This window comes from Platichthys flesus, chromosome 1, assembly GCF_949316205.1.
Source record: "Platichthys flesus chromosome 1, fPlaFle2.1, whole genome shotgun sequence".
NCBI classification, from domain to species: domain Eukaryota; kingdom Metazoa; phylum Chordata; class Actinopteri; order Pleuronectiformes; family Pleuronectidae; genus Platichthys; species Platichthys flesus.
The window spans coordinates 5,211,195-5,231,816 of NC_084945.1; the positions used below are offsets into that span (position 1 = coordinate 5,211,195).

The window sequence follows — 20,622 nt, forward strand, 5'->3', positions numbered from 1 at the left end:
CAGCATGTTTGGCAGAATGCTTAATGTTCCTATATTAGCATGAAATTAGAAATCAAGTTTTATCCTGCAAGAAAAATGACCAAGTTCCAAACAGATATTTACAAAGTGCCGGCTTTCATCATTCCATCCCAGTAACAGTTCAGCTGGTAATTCTGGGTAATGGTTTCATCTTCCACTGAGACACAAACGAGGACTTCTGTGATTGCGACTTTTTGCTGTACAAATTGGGCACGCTGGCAAATCCCCATTTACTCCAAGCCAATTTGCATTCAGCTCCGTTTTTGTGACATTTTGAGTTAACAAGAGGGAGATTCTGTCGGGAAAAATCAAATCTCGGTTTCACCACGTCTGAACCCCGGTGGGTCGTCCGCCTGCCACCGCGTCAAGTCGCCCTCTTCACCGCCGTGTCTTTCAAAACTTCATCTCCGCTCCGTCCTTCCACCTTTTCTTTCTATTTTCCGCTCCTCTCGCCATCTCTCCGGTCGCTCCCCTCATCTCCAGCTCTCCTCACCGGGGAGCTGAGGCTTCATTACTCAGTGCGCCGGCTGACGTTTCAATCCATTATCATATTAAAGGCTTTTTAATGCCTCACTGGCTCGTGCACCGCCACTGCCGGGGCTGACTCAATATCTACGCAGCTTGATTTCACTGCTGTGACGCAGCTCTACCTGCAGAGAGGAGCCGGGTGAATCATATCCGCTTTGCTTTTCTCACAATGTGTGTGTTTGTGTGTCAGACGCTTGATCAACGGTGCGGCTAAAGAGATGTAGAAAACACCTCCGGGCCAAATGACAAACAGCTCTCACCTCATCACAATTTACACGAGACGATGCATATGCCCATATATTATGGTGCTAAATCGAGCATCAGCCACAAAAAAGTAATGTCAGATTTTGACTGTGAGTTTTGAGACGGAAGCTTCACGTCTCCGTCCAACTTTTACATTTATTTCAGTGAATTAAATAATGTGTCAGAGTCAATAAAGTGAAGACAAAGCACACGAGGACACGATGTATGAGAGGAAACATGATTGCAGGCTGTATCGTCTCATAAGCTCTTCCTTTAAAAACCTTTTTATAATCTGAAATCTGGATTTTATACGACTTATTGGGTTATTTCATTTCACTGGAAACTTAATAACGTCAGCAGAGGATGTTGTGTTTTCACCCCTGTTCATTTCACTGTACATACAAAGTTTTACGCAAAAACTTGGATTTGGATTTCCATGAAACTTGGTGGAAGGATGTGATTTAGGCCAGGAAGGAACTTTACTTTGTTATTTTATAAGCTGATGACTTCCTACCTGTTCACTGCCGAAGCTTTTGTCGATGTAGTACAGCTTGTAGGTGAGGAGCTCTCCGTTGCCGGTGAGAGGTTTGTCCCAGCTCAGGGCCACGGAGGTCGGCGAGTTGGGCACCGCCTGCAGGTTGGGAGCAGGGCCGGGAACTTGGACTGGTGGGGGAAGAAAAAAGGAAGCAGAGAAAAAATTGAAAAACCGTCAAATGTGACCACTGCACGACAGGAACTCAATGAAGCAATGTTCAGTGATTGATGCCCGAAACATGTTCTCGACTCTTTCTGAGCCGTGTTTCCTTGTGTGAGCGAGAGTTCAGAGCACCGGCTGCAGCTCTCTGGAGACCAGGGTGCCCCCCCCCCCGGGATTGGATGTTGATTTTCTTATGACAGACAAACTGAACAATGTGACTCAATAAAAACAACAATGTGTTTCCTGCTTTCCATCAATATTTCTCTTCTAGGTTCTTTCCCGACATTTTCCCCCAAACTTCTCCTGCTAGCCCCTGAGTAGGATGTCTGTAGCGAGTGAGCCACGGGGAGAAAACCTCAGGAAAAAGAATTCACAGCGAGCGAGTGGGTGAGATGATGATGTGACTGGAAGAATACAAATATCTTCGAATGAAAAACAGGTGCAATAAACCCAGAGGACACGGAGGACGATGTCAACTTGGAAAGACGAAGAGATTCAAGAGCTCTCGGTGATAACGGTGTCAACGTGCTTTAAACGAGTGGAATTTATAAGTCGGTTTTCTCCCCCCCCACATCTGAATGTCCTGAACATTCTCCTGTTGTTGTGAACTGGTCTGACTGGGAAGGGAACTGTCCACGTCCATGACTTTACACCCCGTTTAACCTTTAAGTAAACATTTCCTTTCATATTGTGTTGCAGCCCAGAGCTAACGCAATAAAACCCATATCACCACTCTTATAACTTGTGTCTGTGCTGCGTACACAACACGCGGAGGCAGCACGTAAACGCACTGTGACATTTATTGTTGTTTTGTCTGTGCCGCGGTGCATCAGACTGAAAACGACACTGTGCTCTCAAGTGACTGTGACGCAGACACACTGGATGTATGTGCTGCACATCCCCGATGAACTTCAAGCTGCAGGAGCTCCCGACACCACAGAGAGGCTCCCATTTGTCATGTGTGCATGTTAGGAGTGTGTGTGTGTGTTTGTCTTACAGGTGTACTGAGGTTGGTCTCTGAGGAGAGCCGATGTGGGTCAGCGTTGTGTGCACATGCTGCAGGTCAACAGTTTAAGCTCCGAGTCCTCACGTGTTCTCACACACTCGACAGAGATGTAGTGCACAGGTAGAGCCCGCCCTCCCTGCTATCCCCACGGGGGGGGGCTCGGCTCTCGCTGGCAGGCATTAAGGCACAGTGTGTGTGTGTGTGTGTGTGTGTGTTTGTTTGTGTGCGTGCGTGTGTGCTGTTCCGTTCGCCCTCCTACCAAGGACACGGGTAAAGGGGGGAACCGGCGGCTGACCTACAAAGCGACAGTGACTGAGCTGTGGCTGAGCCTAGAGGTGAGGGACGTCCACCCCCGCCTGTGAGCCGGGAAATCCCCCCCCCCCCCCCCCGCACACCACTTTCAGAATGTGGGTGAGATTTGGAGCAAAAAATAAAGAGAACAGACGAAGGAGAAGAGAGACACTTAGCGTCCTGTCCTCTCTCTAATGCCTGTGTGTCCTCCAGTCAACATATTCTCATGAGTTCATGGACAGTGTCTCTGCACCGGCTGGATCAGGGAAATATGTCAGAAAGAAATCTTTTTTTTTGTAATTTCAAGCATTCCTCTCTGAAGTAGGCAGAGTTTAAGCAGCTAACGTGCACAAAACACACACACACACACAACACACAACACACAGAGACACACACACACACACACACAGGGGGGCTTATAGTGCATGTCGCTGTGAGAGTAAACAAGAAGTGGCTTACAACAAGAATCTCTCTGGTCTGCTGTTGGGTGGTCCGCCTTAATGCACAGTGGTAAATAGCCTCCTGTGTGTGTGTGTGTGTGTGTGTGTGTGTGTGTGTGTTTGGTGGTATGCGGCCCCTGTTTGAAGTGAGCGCTCGCTGTATGTGAGCGAATATTTGTTTCCGTGCATGTTTGTTTACTTGCACATTTTGTGTGTGTGTGTGTGTGTGTGTGTGTGTGTGTGTGTGTGTGTGTGCTCCTTTCGAGTGCATCCTGTTTCCTGTGTGAGCACATTCCCAACAAGGTGGCTGGAGTTCTTTTTTATGTGTGTACCGTTGACTGCGTACATAGAGACGAACGTTTGTGTGAAAGGGAAAGAGTGTGTGTGTGTGTGTGTGTGTGTGTGTGTGGGCGTGTGTGTGTCTTTACCTTCAGCCTGGGTGGCCACTTTGAGCGCTGCAGAGCTCTCCCCCGGGCCGTTGCCGTTGTGCGCCACGACCCTGAAGCGATACTTGGTGTCGGGCATGAGGCTCTGGATGGTGACCTGCATCTCCCCCGGGCGGCTGGTGTTCACCACGCGCTCCCTGAAGTGCACACGCAGGCATCGGTGCTCGATACACATTTCAAACTGACTCGATCAACACATCAGTTGTTCAACAATCGGATTATGATGAGCACGTTTCACGCTCATGGTTCGAGACGCAGCTATCCACTGGTTTGTGTGCACAGTGCGTTTCCACTTCGTGCTTCTGAGTGTAGTGACGTCTGGTGTTTTTTGCACATCGAGCTCAAACACAGTGAATATTCAGATTCTGCTTCAAAGATGTTTTACAGGGACAGAAACACAGAAAGTTGCCAAAACCAAGAAGAACAGTTGTTTGAAAATCCTCTCATCCCCGACAGAAGGATTTACTACTGGCTGTGTTTGAGCTGAATGTTTTGTTTGTACGTCCATGTTAAAAAGATAATCCTTTCGGGAAGGAAGCTTTGTTTTTAATTAATGAACACTTACTGCTATGATAAGTGCTCTAACTGCTTTAATTAAAGATGAGTTTTTTCACACTCCTGCACAGGAATGTACAGTATGTATATTAGTACCCTGCTGACGCCAGCAGTAATGTGTGTACAAGTACCCTCCCGGCAGTACTAAAGAGTGCGTGTACTACCTGCTGGTGCCTTCCAGGCTGTAGAACACCGAGTAGGTTAACTCGTCTCCGTGCGGCTCTGCCGGCTGGCGCCAGGTCAGCTTGATGAAGCGGGTGGAGACCAGCGAGGCCACGACGTCCCGAGGGGCGGAGGGCGTGGGCCCTGCTGGAGCGGCTACGCCTCCGGAGCCTGGCGTTACATGGTCAGTAGTGTTAGGAGTCAGTGAAGGGGGAGGAAAAGAGGGCAGGGATACATCTGGGGGGGAGGAAGAGGAGGAAGAAGGGAAGGGTTGGTGGGGATGGGGGTGATGGGGAGGGACGGGAGCAGCAGCGTTTGGAGGGGGGGTTCAAAAGGAGCAGGGCGAGGAGAGGTCGGGGAGTGGAAATGGAAATGAAAGTGGAACGAAAGAAAGAAAGGAAGGAAACAAAAAAAAGAAGAAAAAACAAAATAACAACAACGTAACAAAAAAAGACTTTTGGCGTGACACAAACAAAATCAACACACTTCTACTACACTCACGAAGCTGACAAATAAAAGCACGATACAAGGGGAACTACACATGCACGTCTACACACGGCTGTCTAACGTACAGGGAGGGGGGGCAGTGGAACACATGGTCATAGACGGCCTTCCCCCCCCCCGCCAATCATTTGTTATGGCAAAGGAAAAATGATTGGTCGGCATTTTTTCCCGTGACGTTTTTTATTGAGTAAAAATCGTCCAGTGTCGGAAGGCAGATGGAGAGAAGGAGGCTGTGTGGAGGGACACACAAACACACAGCCTCCTTCGAGCCCCGACAAATGCACACAGGAAAGCCGTCTATGTTGAGGAAGCTAAGATCGTTTCATTTCGGACAGGACCCCCCCCCCCCCCCCCCCCGCTGAGCACTGAACCCATCATCCCTGTCTATCGTCCATACTGGTTTCTAGATTCCCTCAAACAACACGTCAGATGATGGGTTTTTAAAAAAAACACGTCTGCTGTCACATTCCACATCCTCGCCACAGAAATGTTTGTGATTCCACATGGTGTGTGTGTGTGTGTGTGTGTGTGTGTGTTTCTGTTTTGTCTTTGGAGGAACAATCTGCGGTCCGACTCAGTCAGATCTGCTTTCCATTTGCCTGGCAAGTGGGCGAATAAAAACCAAACCGTGAGGAGAGAACGTCAGTGTGTATGACATTTCCATTTGTTCGCAGGTCGGGGGAAATTGACTGGAAGGCAAAAAAAGCCGGGGGATGCAGAGCCGGAGCAGAGTGTGGAGAGAGAACAGTGTGTTATTACCGCAGAAGCTGTGTTGAAATGCAAAACAGCCGCTGGTTGTGTGTGTGTCTGTCGAGGCATGTGGACTACCGGCTAATTTGGCTTTCAATACGTGTCTGCGTTTCAGATTTCCACTTCACTGGCTTGATTGTGATTTGCTGTGATACGAGGGATTTGCAGATATTTCCAGAGAAGGAGACGTTTGAAGATTCGTCTCTGCACATTAAAGCTCACGCCCAATAACACGGTCGGTCGAGATCCGACCTTTCTGCATCTGCACAGACGTCTGAGGCCGTTCAGCCGCTGCAGCTCGACACACACGTGACACACGGTTCAAACGCCCTGAGAGACGCGTGTGGTTTTTATTTTTGCTGCATCTGTACGGCGGCAGGACTGTGGAGCCATTGTGCTGTTTGTCCGATTTGATATAGGATGTTTAGGTGGGCGCGGTGGACAAGCGGTACGGCATCGGCCTCTTAACTGCAGATCATCTCCATCTGTCCCTTCAGAATCATGAAGTACACAACAAGGTCTGTTGAAGCCATATGTGAGGTTTAAAGTGAATAGGGCAAGTACATATCTATAGGTTCGGGAGATGGAGGAGGTGGTCCACTAACAAAAAGGTTTGTGGTTCGATCCCCGGCTCCTCCCCTCCACATACTTAAGTGTTCTAGGGTAAGACTGTACATAAAGATGGACGACATGAGTGCTCCCCCTGGTGCCTGTAAACCCTGCCTCCTCCATGTTAATGGACTGAACATGGACAAAACTTCAATTACACATCAAACACTTGAATCTGAGACGTTTGACGCTTGATTTCTGGACAGTGGGAGGAAGAGGAGACGTGTCGTCCATCTTTATTTACAGTCTGTGTTGAAGACATTGGACCTTACGTTCCTCTGACGGCTGTTACATCAGAGGATGAGCGGCAGATGTTTAGACTGGAAAAACAGCTGTATGAATGCAGTACATTTAGAGTTAGCATCATACAATCAATAAAAACTAGTCAAATATAATATTCAGTTGATTAACACCTGGTTATCGCTTCAACTCATCGTTGCCAGACATTTTAAATCTCCACTGGAGAGGCTCTGATAATACAGATACCTGTTCAGATAGATTTGGATCTTATGTGACTATTAATGATACAAACTGTGGACGTCCATGATCTCAAACACCGTCAGCTCCTCAGCCTCAAAGCTGCCGTTTCATTTTGAATCCAGTCGGCTGGACCAGAGCCAGTAACAATGAAAAACACATTGTTGTTCTAATTCCTCCTGACTGCAGAGTAAATTACCAGATGCTGAACAATTATCCTCATTTGCACACACACACAGAATGGGGCAAAATAGGCACAACACTGCGTTGTTTCACACAGACACACACACACATAGTGATGGGATTATCACAACATCAACAACCATAACCAGGCCCACAAGATGAACAAAAGCTTTAAGCCTGTTTGTTGATGGGGAGCCACATCCTCCATGACAAAAAATGTGGAACACACAAGACAACAGGATCCAAGACACTGAGGGGGACTCTGTGCTGCGAGACAACACCGCAATTACTGTCACAAATTATTATTCACCTTGGCAAGGGAGACAAAGGTCCGCTCATAATAAATCCATAAAACCCGACATTACACGACAGCAGTGCTGAGACCGGGACAAAGACAGAATCTCATACTGGAGCAGGAGGAACAAGCGGGAGATCACGAAAGAGAAACAACAGAGATTCTCCAGAATATCAGAGGACGCTCCAGCCTCTTCAGTCTGGATTGAAGCCCGACTAACCAACCCTCCTCTGGGCTGCGTCTACAAGCAAAAAGCTTCTGGCTGCTGATGTCTGTGGCTGGAAGCCTGGGGGGGGAAACTACCCAGGAGGCTGCGTTCAGAGCATCAAGTAAATAGTGTCTCATGCAGAGAGGATGGCAGCTCACATGTTCTGTTCATACGAGAGGAGAGACCGAGTGAGTGAATTATTTCAAGTGGCAACACACTGTGACGGTACCCATCGGTTTGTTAATTGCTGTTTGGAAGCCTTGAGTTGCCATCTTGTTTTTTTGCCCCAATGCAAATAGTTCTTTATCGTCTATTCGACTCTAAATTGGGACCATCATTTTACGAAATGGACGTCAAGCTGCCTGAATTGAAACTTTTTAGATTGAGAGCACAAACTCCTTTGGAAAATGATTTGAATCAAGTAAGAAGCCGAGTCGTCTCACAGACGTCTAGAGAAACTGAGTCGTGGACTAGAGGAGTCCCCTCTGCTGGACCTTTGAGAGAATACAGGTTTAGGCACTTTCGCATTGGCTGAAGTTAATAAATGTACGATGAAGGAAATCAGGACTTGCAACAAAATGGAAGAAGACTTGTGTCTGACAAACAAACTGAACGGAAAGACTCAATGAAATGTGTTTGACAGATTTACTAAATCCTTTTTTTAAATACTCATTAGGCAGATAGGAATCAGTACGACTGCGCTTAAGGTAAAAAAGACGAGATAAACACAGGAAATCAGTTATTACCCTTTCAGAATTAAGGTTGCATAGAAGTGCTGGAGGCAAAAAAACAGGCCTCTTTAGAAGCAGGTCTGAATAAATGAGTTGAAATTACTGGGATGAAGCTGAAGAAATGAGAAATTAAGTGTGCTTACTGATTGCACCACATCTCTAGTTAGACGTATTAAAAGCTATACAAGGTTTTGATGGCGTGTCTCTATAACCAGAAGGGCCCCACTCGACAACCTGAAGCTGCAACTCCAGCTCAGATATGAAATGTGAAGTATCACTAATCACCATTAGTCTAACATTACCACGGGTTGACAGGGACAGTAATCAACAGATTCCCCCACGAGGCCTTTTTTCACTTCTGTTGAAACGAGCAAACTGGAAATACGTAACTGGGAAGTTGGACCCAGAGTGTCGAAAATGAGTTTGTTGACTGAAACAGAGGAATCGAGCAGGACAGAAGCTTTAAGACGTGTATGTGAAGCAAGGACACTGGATGTCGGGTGCTGAGGGGTGATTAACGTAATAGAAGGTATTTTTCATTTCTATTTCTTCTAACCTAACGTTGGAGTTGATTTTGGAACATCAATGTATTTTCTATGCAGTCGACCTGATGCACACACACAGTGGGAGACGTAGATTGTAAATGTAGAACGTTAAACGTGAACTTTTGATAATCTCCAGACGTTCTCCAGAAGGGCGTATTGAGGATTGTTTCGATTCTAACCCACCACTGACGCAAAACTAAAACAAAAGGCAGATTGGGGAGCTTGTGCTGTAAATAAAAACATGTGATCCCTGCAGTGGAATCAATAAACTACATCCTGCCTCCGCCCGCTGCACCAGCCCTCACCTGAGCTCTCCAGAGGCTTCTATGTTGTTGTGAACGTGTCTGAGTGACGAACCCTAACCCTGCCGCTGTGTGGTTCCATGTGTGGACGCTCCAGAGAAAGTCCGGACCCAGAGTTCATGTCTGAAACTGGCTTCAGTGATTATAATGGTGCTAATAGGGGGCTGGATACGTCTCCAAAAGGATTCTCTGGTTTCTTCAATTGCCCTAAAGCCCAGTTTGCCATCTGTTGTTGGGTAAAGGGTTTAAAATGTATGATGCATTTCATATGAGAGCATTATAAAGAGTATCTCTCAGCACCCCCGACTCTGAATGACGTCCAGAGTTCCTGATGAACATCATTAGAGAAAAGCAACCTTATCTTTGGCTTCGCTGCTGCAGAAACACTGTAAAGGTTCTGTGGTATATATAGAGGAATCATTTGAGTGCACTGATCAGGGGGGAGAAGAGAACAGAGGGAGCTTGAGTGCGGCTACGGAGAGAGAGAGAGAGAGAGAGAGAGAGAGAGAGAGAGAGAGAGAGAGACAGAGAGAGAGAGACTCCTCCGAGGTCAGAGGGGGTTTACTCATAATGTTGGCTGTGGATCTCTGAAGAAAGGAACTGAGATAAGAGGTCTCTCTCCTTCTAGTAAAAAATAAACCTGACATCTGTGTCGGATCAGAAAAAAACTAAAAACATACAGTAGACCCTGCTGAGCAATGCATTGTGGGCCAGGCAAATGGAGGGGATGTGAAACCATTAGATGTTTCCATCTTCATGCACCTCCTTGGCTGTGGGTAATTGACATGCCGGGCAGTTTTCGGTGTCCTTCTGACAATCTGTCTTGTACATGCACGACTCGGACTGTTACAGTAAGGAGGTGTCAGCCGCCCACCGCCATGCCAGGCTCTATTCATAGTTGATTAATAGCTCCATTAGTCTCCGCGCCAGAGGTAATGAATGTCTGGCATTACGGCTTAACGAGGAAGGTTACTCCAGATCTGCATAATAAATCTGTGTAACCAATACACAAAAAAAAAAACAGGTGGCACAAAGACACGCATAGCGAAGTATTCATCTTAATATGCAACGGACGTAAAAGCTGTTTCTAAAATTAAAAATAATTGCGGTAGTGGTAAAGTTCTGATTAAAGCAACTTCAACTTTTATCTGGCGCTGCGGACACTAATCCTCTGCTGAGATCCCCCTGTGAGCAGGACTGAAAAGTTACGCCAAGTACTTTTTTTTTCTCATCATCTGGTCTGAGTGCACAGATAAGAGAGCCTACCTCACAGGCTCGAGCCGCGCAACTCCACAAAGACACCGCAGATCTACTGAATAAGGAAACGTGCCAGAAGCACCCACAGCTCTGGAACCACAGATTCAGATTTCAGAGAGAATCAAGCCGGCCACGCCAGAATCCTGCTGGATGGATTCTCTCAAGACTGGCCCCCATGTCTAATGTGGCTCGGTAATGAAAACCGCATGAGAGACAAATCCAGCACAATGCTAATGGTCCATTACAGAGTGACTAGTTTTATGTTCCATTGAGAACGAAGAATGAACGGAGTAGGAATGAACAATCTCCTCACAGGGCCGGAGACAGAGGCTTCAGAAAAACCAGCACAAAGGACGACAGTCAATTAAAAAACGTGAATGAGCAAAACACGCGTCATAATCATACGAGCGTGCAACGAGGAAATAAGTGTCGTTGAACTAAAGAGCACATCTCTGAGGACGAGGGGGCGGAGAATCATAAGACTCCTGAACAAAAAAGAAAATGTATGGAAACGTTCTTTTATTAAATTGTGATGGTAATACAAGCGACATCAGAACAATTGATTCGATGGGTTCTCCAGTGGCCGCGCAGACGGATGGATTTACACATTTGTGTGAAAAAGGATCAATTGTGGCGAGGCTGCATGATTCATACTGTGTGTAGTAAAATTAGAAACGCAGCAGAGTGTAGAGAAGAGGACACATTCCAGGAAATGCATCAATTTTTTAATGATTTGCAGATAGCTGTTATTCGAGATGAGTCAAAATGCTGTCTGGGCCCCAATCACCCACAAAATGTGCCACTGTTTGTGTTTTGTTTGGAGAAACATTGGAACTCCTGGGATGAAATAAACTAGAAAGACTTCAGAAGCTGCAAAATACTGGCTCTCACCCGAAGAGGCTAATTCGTGGTCAGATGATGAATAAATACTTTTCTGCCTTTTGCCTTAAATGAGACAGAACAAGCATGAAATGGGGAGAGAGAGAGGATGAAGACACGCAGCAAAGGGTAGGACCTGAACCCGTGGTCCCTCTAGAAGGAATCCGGTGAGATAGAGGGAACCTGAAATGTATTTCTTAGCTGAACGCTCATTAGGCAAAGCAGGTCTGAGAGAATGAGCTTGACACACAGAGACAAAGCCAATGAAATGAGAAATTTCAGCTAAATGTGGAAAAACAGTCGGTTCCTGCGAAGCAGCCGCTGACAGACGCGACTGTTCTTTTCTCCACAATCTGGTTCCCCCCCGCTCTCTTTCAAGATAAGACCGGAGAGATGAGCGAGGCTGACAGCTCGTGACATTTGAGCGGCTCCTCAACGCCCACAAAGGAAACGGGAAAGTCAGAAAGACGAGCAAATGTTCCAAGGGAAGACAAAGTGAGAGGTGAGGAGCGGGAGAACGGGAGCTCGAGGAAAATGGCTGACCAAGCAGGAGGGGTTCTTTTTATTTCTTCGGTTTCTTTTCATGACCTTGACGACAATCGTGACAAATTTCATTATTTATAATTGAAAAGCAATTCTGTAAACAATAGAAATGTGACACATTCATCAACAAAGGCTTTGTGCACCGGGGGAAATAATTAGACGCTTGTTTCGTTACAGGGGAAACTCCTGGTTCGGACTGAGAGCTATCTGGGGACATGTCTTGCTCTCTGCATTGTGTCCACACACCTTATCACGGCCGAGGGGAAGCCGGCTGAGATACAGTCTCAGATTGCTGAGGGGTGGAGCGTATCAGTAAATGCACACGTTCCCTCGCGCTGCGATTATCAGAGAGAGAGAGCCGAGATTAAAGCGAAGCTCCAACCTCATAAAAGCTTAAAGTGACAAGGTGTTCCGACTCATCGACGGGATCTGAGAGACGAAAGAAGAAGCCTTTGTCTCTCAAACTGATTCTCCAAATAAAAGAAAAATAAAACCCCCCGACAGACAGCATCTCCTCAGTTTTCCTCCCTGCTACTTTCTAGGGCATGTTCACAATGATCGAGAGAATGTTTGATATCTGGCACGGTCCCCGGGAGAGAGAGAGAGAGAGAAAAGAGCTTTTTATTAATTAAAAGAAATACATGGAAATCTAAAAAATGTTAGAATTTGCTCCTCATTAAGTCTTTAGAGGTTGAAGTATTTTTCTGCAACAATTTTGGAGGCAGTGATGAATCTGATGAAGACGCCAGAAGGGACACATCAAACGGGAGAGAAGAGGGAGAACTTGGAGAGGTCAGCACGTACATGCTCCAGACGGAATATTGAAATATGGGAGTTAAATAAGTTGGATTTTTAACAAACGGCTGAAGCTGAAGTTTGGGTCAAGATTCTGAAGGGGGGGGGGCAGCTTCTCAGCTTTAACAAGAACCCATAAATGCTGCAGTAAAGGGTTTGGACTGGGTCACAGATGTGTTTATGTCTCCTCACTCCCCGAACGCTCCTTGAGTGGAGGAGACAAAGTGGGATGTGAAAGGACCCATCTGACAGATCAATGGGACTCCTGGATGCCATGTGGCGATACACTAAATACTTCAGTAGGAGGAAGGTGTTTGTATTTCTCTCTATCGGACGTCTAAAGCCTCTGAGAGCCTGCACGTGTTCTTGTTTATCAGGCCGTCCCTCTGAAACCTGCAGCTATTCCCTCTGAAATGGCAGCGTTTGTTCAATTTTCACATCCAAAATCAACATTCTCAAAGTTCCCTGCAGGCCTACACAAACACGTGGAAGGCATTTTGCGTGGCGTGTGTTTTTTTCGATGGGTTGATGGTTTGTCTGCTTCTGTATCCGCTCCCGGCCCTCCGGCAATTTTTCTTGCTGGTAACTTGGTTTTCATAAAGTGACAATCCCTGCCCTGGGTTCTCAAAACAAACACCAGGCGCAGGGTTGAGTGTGTGGGAATGTGTAAAATGCCAGATATACATAAAATATATATATATATATATTCTACTGAGACGGGAGAAAGCCCAGAGGATCCACAGAGCCCAACATGTGGTGGGAAAACAAACGACCCTATTTGGAGATGACGGCTGTAATTGAATGGGGTTGGGTACATCAATTATTAACCGTCCACTGTGTGTACATACAGTCCTTCACCATCAAACACATGTAGCCCCCCCCCCCCCCCCCCGATCCATGAGCCACTGGTGAGTTAATTTGGGTGCGACTGCTTTGTTGCTCCGAGTGCTTTGCGTCAACACACACACACACACACACACACACACACTTGTGTAGGAACATGCACAATCATGAGGCCAACAGCTGTGTGCCCACACTTGGGTATGCAAATGAAGATGTACAACTATGGTATACAGTGTAGGCCCAACCCCCTCTACAGCTCCTTTCACATTTTATACGAAGCTGCATCATATGCATCACATGCTCCACACGCTGGCTGGGAGTAGAAAGCGAGGCCTCCTGGGCCTCCTCCTCTCGAGCAGATCAGAACAGCCAGTGATGTTGCACATCTCCAGAGGATCTTGCCGCCGATGCCCAGGACTGCAAACAAGCTTTTCTTCCTGCATCGCCTGCCTTTGTATCTTATTACCTCAGAGGAACACCAATACAATGCAACCTTTCCAGGGGAACAGAGCAGGCCCGGAGTGAAGTAATTGATTTCAGGGAACGCTCTGTGCAACACTGTGCATGTGTGTATACATGCAATTTCCACATTTCATGTATAAAGTGAGTGGAGCCGAACCGTCAGAAAAAGGACTGAAAAGGTCAAACCGGCTGTTTGCAGAAGGGGGAGCAGCTGCGTGTCCCTCGGGAGACTCGCTTTCAAACAGACCAGCTAATCAAACTCCCGCCCATAAAACGGCCGCCCTGGATATCACCTGCTGAGAAGCGGGTATCACAGCCTGTTAGCAGGCAGCGGGGGGCCACGGCCCACTGGGATGCTCCTCACTGTTCTACCTTTAGCTCGTGGAAACTGGGCGGCTCAGCGGTAAGGGAGAGATGGGGTGGCGGCTGCTAACAGGAAAAATAAAAGCTCCAGCTTTGGTGGCGCCGCTCACAGGGGTCAGCCGCCTGCAGCCGAGGGCAGGGTGTGAAGGGAAAGTGGTGTTTTCGTGCCATGCGGTACTTCCAGTTATTGCACCCAGAGGAGCGTCGGAGTCCAAAGCCATCAGATCGGCATCCTGCACGAGTGTGTGTTGGCCACGCGTTAGTGGGCTATGCAAAAACAGAGCGCCAGGAAAGAAGCAGATTGCACACATACGTACGCAATCAGGCTTAAAACGTGAAGTTGATAACGAGACCGACCTTCAAACAATCAGCACTGACGCAGCTACTGACGGCTATTTTTAATCCCTTTTTTGTCCTTCCTGTGCAGAACAAGAGCAAAACAGTCAGCCATAACATCGAGCAGTTAGCACTTTGGGCGACAGACCATTTATAAATGAGGCAAAGCCTTTCATCACGGATGAGTAAATACAACCCAGAGAAAAGTTCAGCCGGCACAGTGAGAGCCTCTGCTTGTAAACACACACACAAACACACTAACACACTAACACTAAGCACCGTCCCCTGAGAGACGGAGCCACAACACAAACACTTACTCAGCTATCAGCGTCTGACCAAAACACAAATTTGGTGGAGGCTGATTTCAGCTCTTTACAATCAATTTGGGCGACAATTTCTCTGATCAGCTTGCTACAGCCTCTAGTGGGGGAACACACTCGCTAATCACTATCACCAATATGGTGTGTGTGTGTGTGTGTGTGTGTGTGTGTGTGTGTGTATTTCACTGCGAGAACACTTTCAGGGCTTTATCCCTAAATTTGAATTTCAATCTGTTTTGCTGGGAGGCAGAATTCAATGGAATATATTTCCATTTACATATTATTAATATTCTTCATCAAATGGGCCTGATTTGTTTTAAATTCCCTTTCATGATCACAGGCGTTTATAAATGTAATGTTCTAAATAAAACAACAATATTATCATATTTGTTTAATCAACCGTAATCCACCAGCAGCACATGATGCGACACTGTGGGTGAAGATAAGGTTCTTATTAGAATAACACCCACAGCTACAGGAGATGAAGATGAAATGTAGCCGCTAAGAAAACAGGTGCAATTTGGCGTTTATTGTTTTATTGTAAAATGACTCATGTTGTGTTTAGAGGGCCTGAATCATGTTGTCACGTATTTCTGTCTCTGCCTCCAAATGTATTACAAAGAGCGAGTATTCAGTCTCAGGGAAGATGGAGTGCGTGACAGAGTGAAGGCGAGAGAGGGGCGAGAGAGGGCGGCCTTGACATAATGAATACAGGCTCCAGCGAACAGAGAGAAAACTATTTAGTTGCATCAGTCAGTAAATACAAACGAAAAAGGTTGTGTTGGAAAACCCACACATGTTCACTCCTGCCCACTCAATGTATAGGGAGATTTATATAGAGGACTGTATAGTGTGTTCATCTGCACAGTGCGTCAGTTAGTGCGTCATTGTTGTTGCCATTGTGTGTACATTAAGAAGGAAGATGCCTCTATCACCACCTGGTGGCTGGATGCTGTATGGGTCAGAGGCCCGCCTCCCTCCAGATGGGACATGAACACAAATTCTCAAAGATGGTTCCTGTCATTGTAGGTACTTCTTAGTGTTAACTAGTATTAAGCTTGTTGTATTGGAGCTTAATGTATCAGTGGGACCTACAGGCTCAATTCCCCATTCCTTCATTTCTGGCTAGCGAGAGGAAGTGGAGACGCTTCATCTTTATATAAAGTCTAATGGCTGTAAAGTGCAATATTTAGTGTCTGCAACAAATTTCAGTATTTTTAAAGTCTTTTCTGTTTGCTGCTGCTTCTATTCAGTCTGTAAACATCATACAGTTCTCTCTCCTCTCAGCATGAGCACTTTTCATGATGCACTGTGGAATACAATGAGTCCACAACATAGGGTATAAAAATTCTCAATCCACATTCTCCCAGCACTACCCGATGGCAACCTGACTTTAAAGTGAACCATGTAGAGAGTGGGTTTGGACACAGCCTTAAAGCAGTGTGACCATACGTGTGCACGTGTCCCCAGGACAGGGCGACACGTTGTGTAGCTGTCACATCTGTCGAAGCCACACTTAACGATGCAGTCCGCGCCAAACAGGAAAACATGGCAGCCGCGCCGACACATTCACAGACTCACAACGTTACACACTCTGCTCCCGCTGGCCCGGCTGTGACCCTGCTAAAAGATGATGGAGCACACTGTATTCCCTGAAGTGGGCCGGGGCTTTCATACAGCGCTGGAGGAGTCTGGCTGGAGGGAAGGGTCCGTTAGCGGCCGACTCTCACTGCTTGATTTGAGCAGGGACTAGGGGGGGGGGGGGGGGGGGGGGGGGGGCTCTGATGTAACGGAGGAATCTCCCCTCGTCGGTGGTTTGTCTGTGTTAAGAGGATTTTTCTCAGTTTAGAGCTCGGTCTGGAACTCACAGAGTCTCTTTGCTATTTAATCATGATCTAGTTACATTTTATATCACAGGGATTCATAATAAATGTCTCTCTGCACCGCCGGATAGAGCTGCTCGAGTTTCTCACTGTCGTCTCTCTCTTTATATTCGTACTTGGATCACGGGGAGAAAGAAAATAAAGCTTCAAAAATCGTAATATATTTGTAAGTAAACTTGAGTGTCTGCACAGAGCCACGAAAAGGCCTCCCTCATGTGCATCAAGGGTCCGGGTGGAAATAATTACTGCTCCTACTGAAACGAGACACTTTCTATATTTAAGTGTTGATTTGTTACAGATTTACTGCAGTTTTCAGTTCTGTTTCTCCTCGTCAGACTTTCTGTGGTCGACAGTGAGAGCAGACTTTCTTTCCCGGTTGTTGTTCTGTTGTGTATCGGTTTTGGTTTTCTTAATGTTGTGGAGGTGGCTTTGTCACAGTCGTCACTCTCTGTGTGTCCTCTGTTGTTTGTTCTGGATTGTTTAGCATTTACAGAAACATGTAGAGATGCAGTTATCTCACTTAAAAGCTGTTGCTATAATTTTTGTTTATACTTAACGTGTACAAAAGGCTCCATGCTGTCCCCTGCAGATCCTTCCCAGGCGAGCTTTAACTCTATTTTCTGTGTTGTGTATAAGTTACATCTAAATAAAACCTGCGTGGGTTTGTCCTCTCTGAGGTTTAAATCTGTATTAAGTGTTAAGTGTCTCGGCCCCCGGTCAAAACCAGTAAGACTCTGAGACGTTCTGTTAATTGGCAGCAACAAGTCGTCTGTAAACCCAGTCAGAGACTCTTAGTTCCTGAGTCACTTCCCGCAGAGATCTGGAGCTCAGCTCGGCTGTGATGAATTGATCCACTAATGAAGTTATGGTATGTGCCACTCTGTAAATATCCTCTCTCAGTATCTCTGTGTGCCTGTCACTTTGTCGGCTGCAGCTCTGGGGACAGCGCACGAGTCGGTTCATCACGTAAAAAAACAACCGGCACTGCAGGCGGTGACGAGGCGTCTCCGTCTCTCAGCAGGGGACCGCTACCAGGGGAGGGGGGGGGGGGGCAGGGCCCTGCTGCCCTCCTGCCACAGGTCTAAGGAGGGGGGGGCGGCTGGATGAGCGAGAAGATGAAGCAAGCAGAGGTGGGGAAGAGAAAAGTGGAGAGAACGTGAAGGAGGAAGAGACGAAGGAGAGAGAGGGGACTGAAGAGGAGGGCTTGGATGTTTAAGCTTTGGATTTAACACAAGCTTGAATAAATTCATTAGCATCAGAAAGAGTGCATCATCCTTCTTCATCATCCGACAACACAAATCATGTCTGGGAGCAGGATCAGTCTGCAGGAGGAGGAAGATAAGGACGCTTCGATCTGATGACGTCCCAGACCAACGGGGCAAAGTTTAGTTTAACCAACAGAGGAGGAATCGATCCGGATCAAACTGCACGATGGTTCGGTTTGTTTTCAGTATGAAAACACGTTCAGAGATTTTGGACAAATGCAGGAAGAAGCAGAAGCAGCTCTCAGGATTGATTCTTCTCCTCTATAATCTTTGTGAGCAGAAAGGCACTGAATTCAAATAAACAAATCAAAGACGATACCATACGCACACCTGTCCAGAAACCAACCAACGTCCAGCACCCGTAGGTGATAACACAAAACTAACGTGACAAAGACTTTAACCTTGGTTCAGACTTACAGGTGTGAACACTCTGGGTACTATTTAGTGAAATGTCTCCCTCTCCTTCATGTTCAACAAAATTCCCTTTTCCAACAGTTGTGACTAAAATAGGACGAGAGTTAGACCTTGCACATCCAAACAAGCTTTGAAGCCTTCTGCAGTGAAGTACTTAGCTTGAGCACAAGGAGGCAAAATGTCCAACCAGTGTTTACGTGAGCTGTGGGCATGAAGAGAAGGAGAGAAGAGGAGGAGGAGGAGAAGTGGAGGCGAAGAGAGGGACAGACAGACCTCAGACAGAGGAGTATTTCCATATAGAGTTACTAACACAGCATATGAGGGGTATATATTCAAATGAGAGTGCATCTCTCTCTAAATGTATGCAACCATAATAAGCAAAAAGGCACAGTGGAGTGGATCCACTTCAGTTTTATTTGACAAGGTCAAATGCAGATCTGTTTTTCATTGTAAGCTCTCAGGTGCTTGAATCTTAAAAAAAAGAACAAACCATCTTTGACAAGCGGGTTTCAAGTTACAGTTTCCAGGCTGGTATTGTAGACATGGGTTTTTTGATTATACAAATGAAAACCACAAAAAAAAGGTGGAGGGGCCTCTTCTCTGCGGTGATGAATGTCTGCTTCTCACATGTGGGTGCAACACTGTGCAGCCCCCCCCCTCTCTCCACTCAGCAGTTATCCAGAGAACTAAATATTTGTCTCGGTTCTGCCCTCGACCTGAAAGAACTCCCGAAAAGGGAACCGCGTCGTAAATCTTTGGATGCACACTGCAGCGCGCCACCTCATCCAGCTTCAAACGCAGCTGCAGTCTTTTTAAAGCACATGGAAAGATGACAATCATGTAAACAAGTGCTTTGTCTAGGCGGGTACGACTTCAAAGGGGCGAACGACGTGGCCCATTTCCTCTCCGGGCTGTAATTACCGCCTACTGCTGTTTCATGCATGAGCATTTCACATAATCGTCTGCCGGGAAAAGGCCACGGCAAGTTGTTGCTACACAATGTCTCCTGATGACACGTGATGATAATCCCATAAACGGCACGTCCACGGCCCGCCCTCGCCGTCACCGTGACAGGGCGGTGCGCAGGTGGACAGGCTGCCGGGGGGGGAATCACCAACGACAGCCTGATGAGTTCAGTGAGGAGAGGAGAGGACGGGGACTCAGGAACTACTTAGTCAAACTTTGTAATTGAGTTCATCTCTAGAGGAGACCGGTCATTTGATCGATTCCGGCCACTGCATCGCTGTGACTCTCAGATTTAGTTGTCCCCGTCGATCTCTCCGACAACAACACGCAGCGACTCACAACAGAAACTCCAACACAACTGGCACAAACCTGCCGAAGACGACAGCTCCTAATGTGGCAGCTTTACAAGGGGGCACTGCTAGCACCCCCCCCCCCCCCCCTTGAGGACCACTTTCTGGCATTGTGCTCCTATTCTCCCACATCTGTTTGCAACTAGCTGACCCACATTGCACATGGCTGTGGAATGTCCAGGAAAATAGTTGGAGACACAATCTGAGGTCCTATTTTGGTACTCTCCCCCCCCCCCCCCAGAAAAAACCCTGCAGCTTTCAAGGGTCAACAATGGCTAAGTCAAGATAAACCTTACGGGAAGAGGTTTAGAAATGTTGTTCAAGTGAAAAGTCATCGTGAGCGACTGCAGTTCAAAGCCCTGTCTCACTGTGCTTGCTAACAGCTGAACCCTTTTCCATTCCACACAGCCCCACAGCAGGAATCATCATGGAGCCACGTTTAACCGCAGCTGGCAGCGTCAAGATGCAAAGATTATGAGCGCTAATGAATATTAGCCAAGTCGCAGCCGCTGGGTGTTTAGAAGCAGCTCGCCTCCATTGATTTCCCTGTTGGGTGAAGACAACTTTATCCCGGTGGAGAGTCCCCGGCTTATCTCCCCCGACTGCGAGGCAGCCGACCGACAGCCAGCGTGTTTTCCTGGCCCGGCTTCAGGAAGGATTCAGGCCTGGCAGGTGTGTGAGGGACACTGGACTGAGGTGAAACACACAGGGGCAGCAAAGAGCAGGAGGAGGGGGAGGGTCTGTGGGAGGTGGACAAAGATGTCCAGCTGTGAAGGAGAGTGGCCATACACGTTTATTGGGGGAGGCACAATTAACACAAAGCCCAACGTGGTGGATTATCACAGGAAGCAGGTGTCTGAGGAAGACGAGGGTGGAACGTGAAAGGCAGAAGGTGGCAGATGGCTGCAGAGCTGTGTCGGTACTGGTTTGAAACCACATCAGTTCTGCTTTGCTTC

The 20,622-nt window shown here is 47.1% G+C and overlaps 1 protein-coding gene across 7 annotated transcripts in view; it reads right to left on the reverse strand.

The window, feature by feature from the left end:
* Positions 1–20,622, reverse strand: part of neo1a (neogenin 1a) — a 156,748-nt gene that overhangs the window by 24,578 nt on the left and 111,548 nt on the right. For 6 of the 7 annotated variants that reach the window (XM_062398599.1, XM_062398516.1, XM_062398435.1 and 3 more), the window contains exons 8-10: positions 4,389–4,623; positions 3,652–3,806; positions 1,304–1,452 (exon numbers count right to left, since the gene is read on the reverse strand). In XM_062398599.1, coding sequence (XP_062254583.1) covers positions 1,304–1,452; positions 3,652–3,806; positions 4,389–4,623 — 539 coding nt within the window. The remainder of the gene's footprint in view (positions 1–1,303; positions 1,453–3,651; positions 3,807–4,388; positions 4,624–20,622) is intronic. The other variant, XM_062398682.1, reaches the window with a different exon arrangement.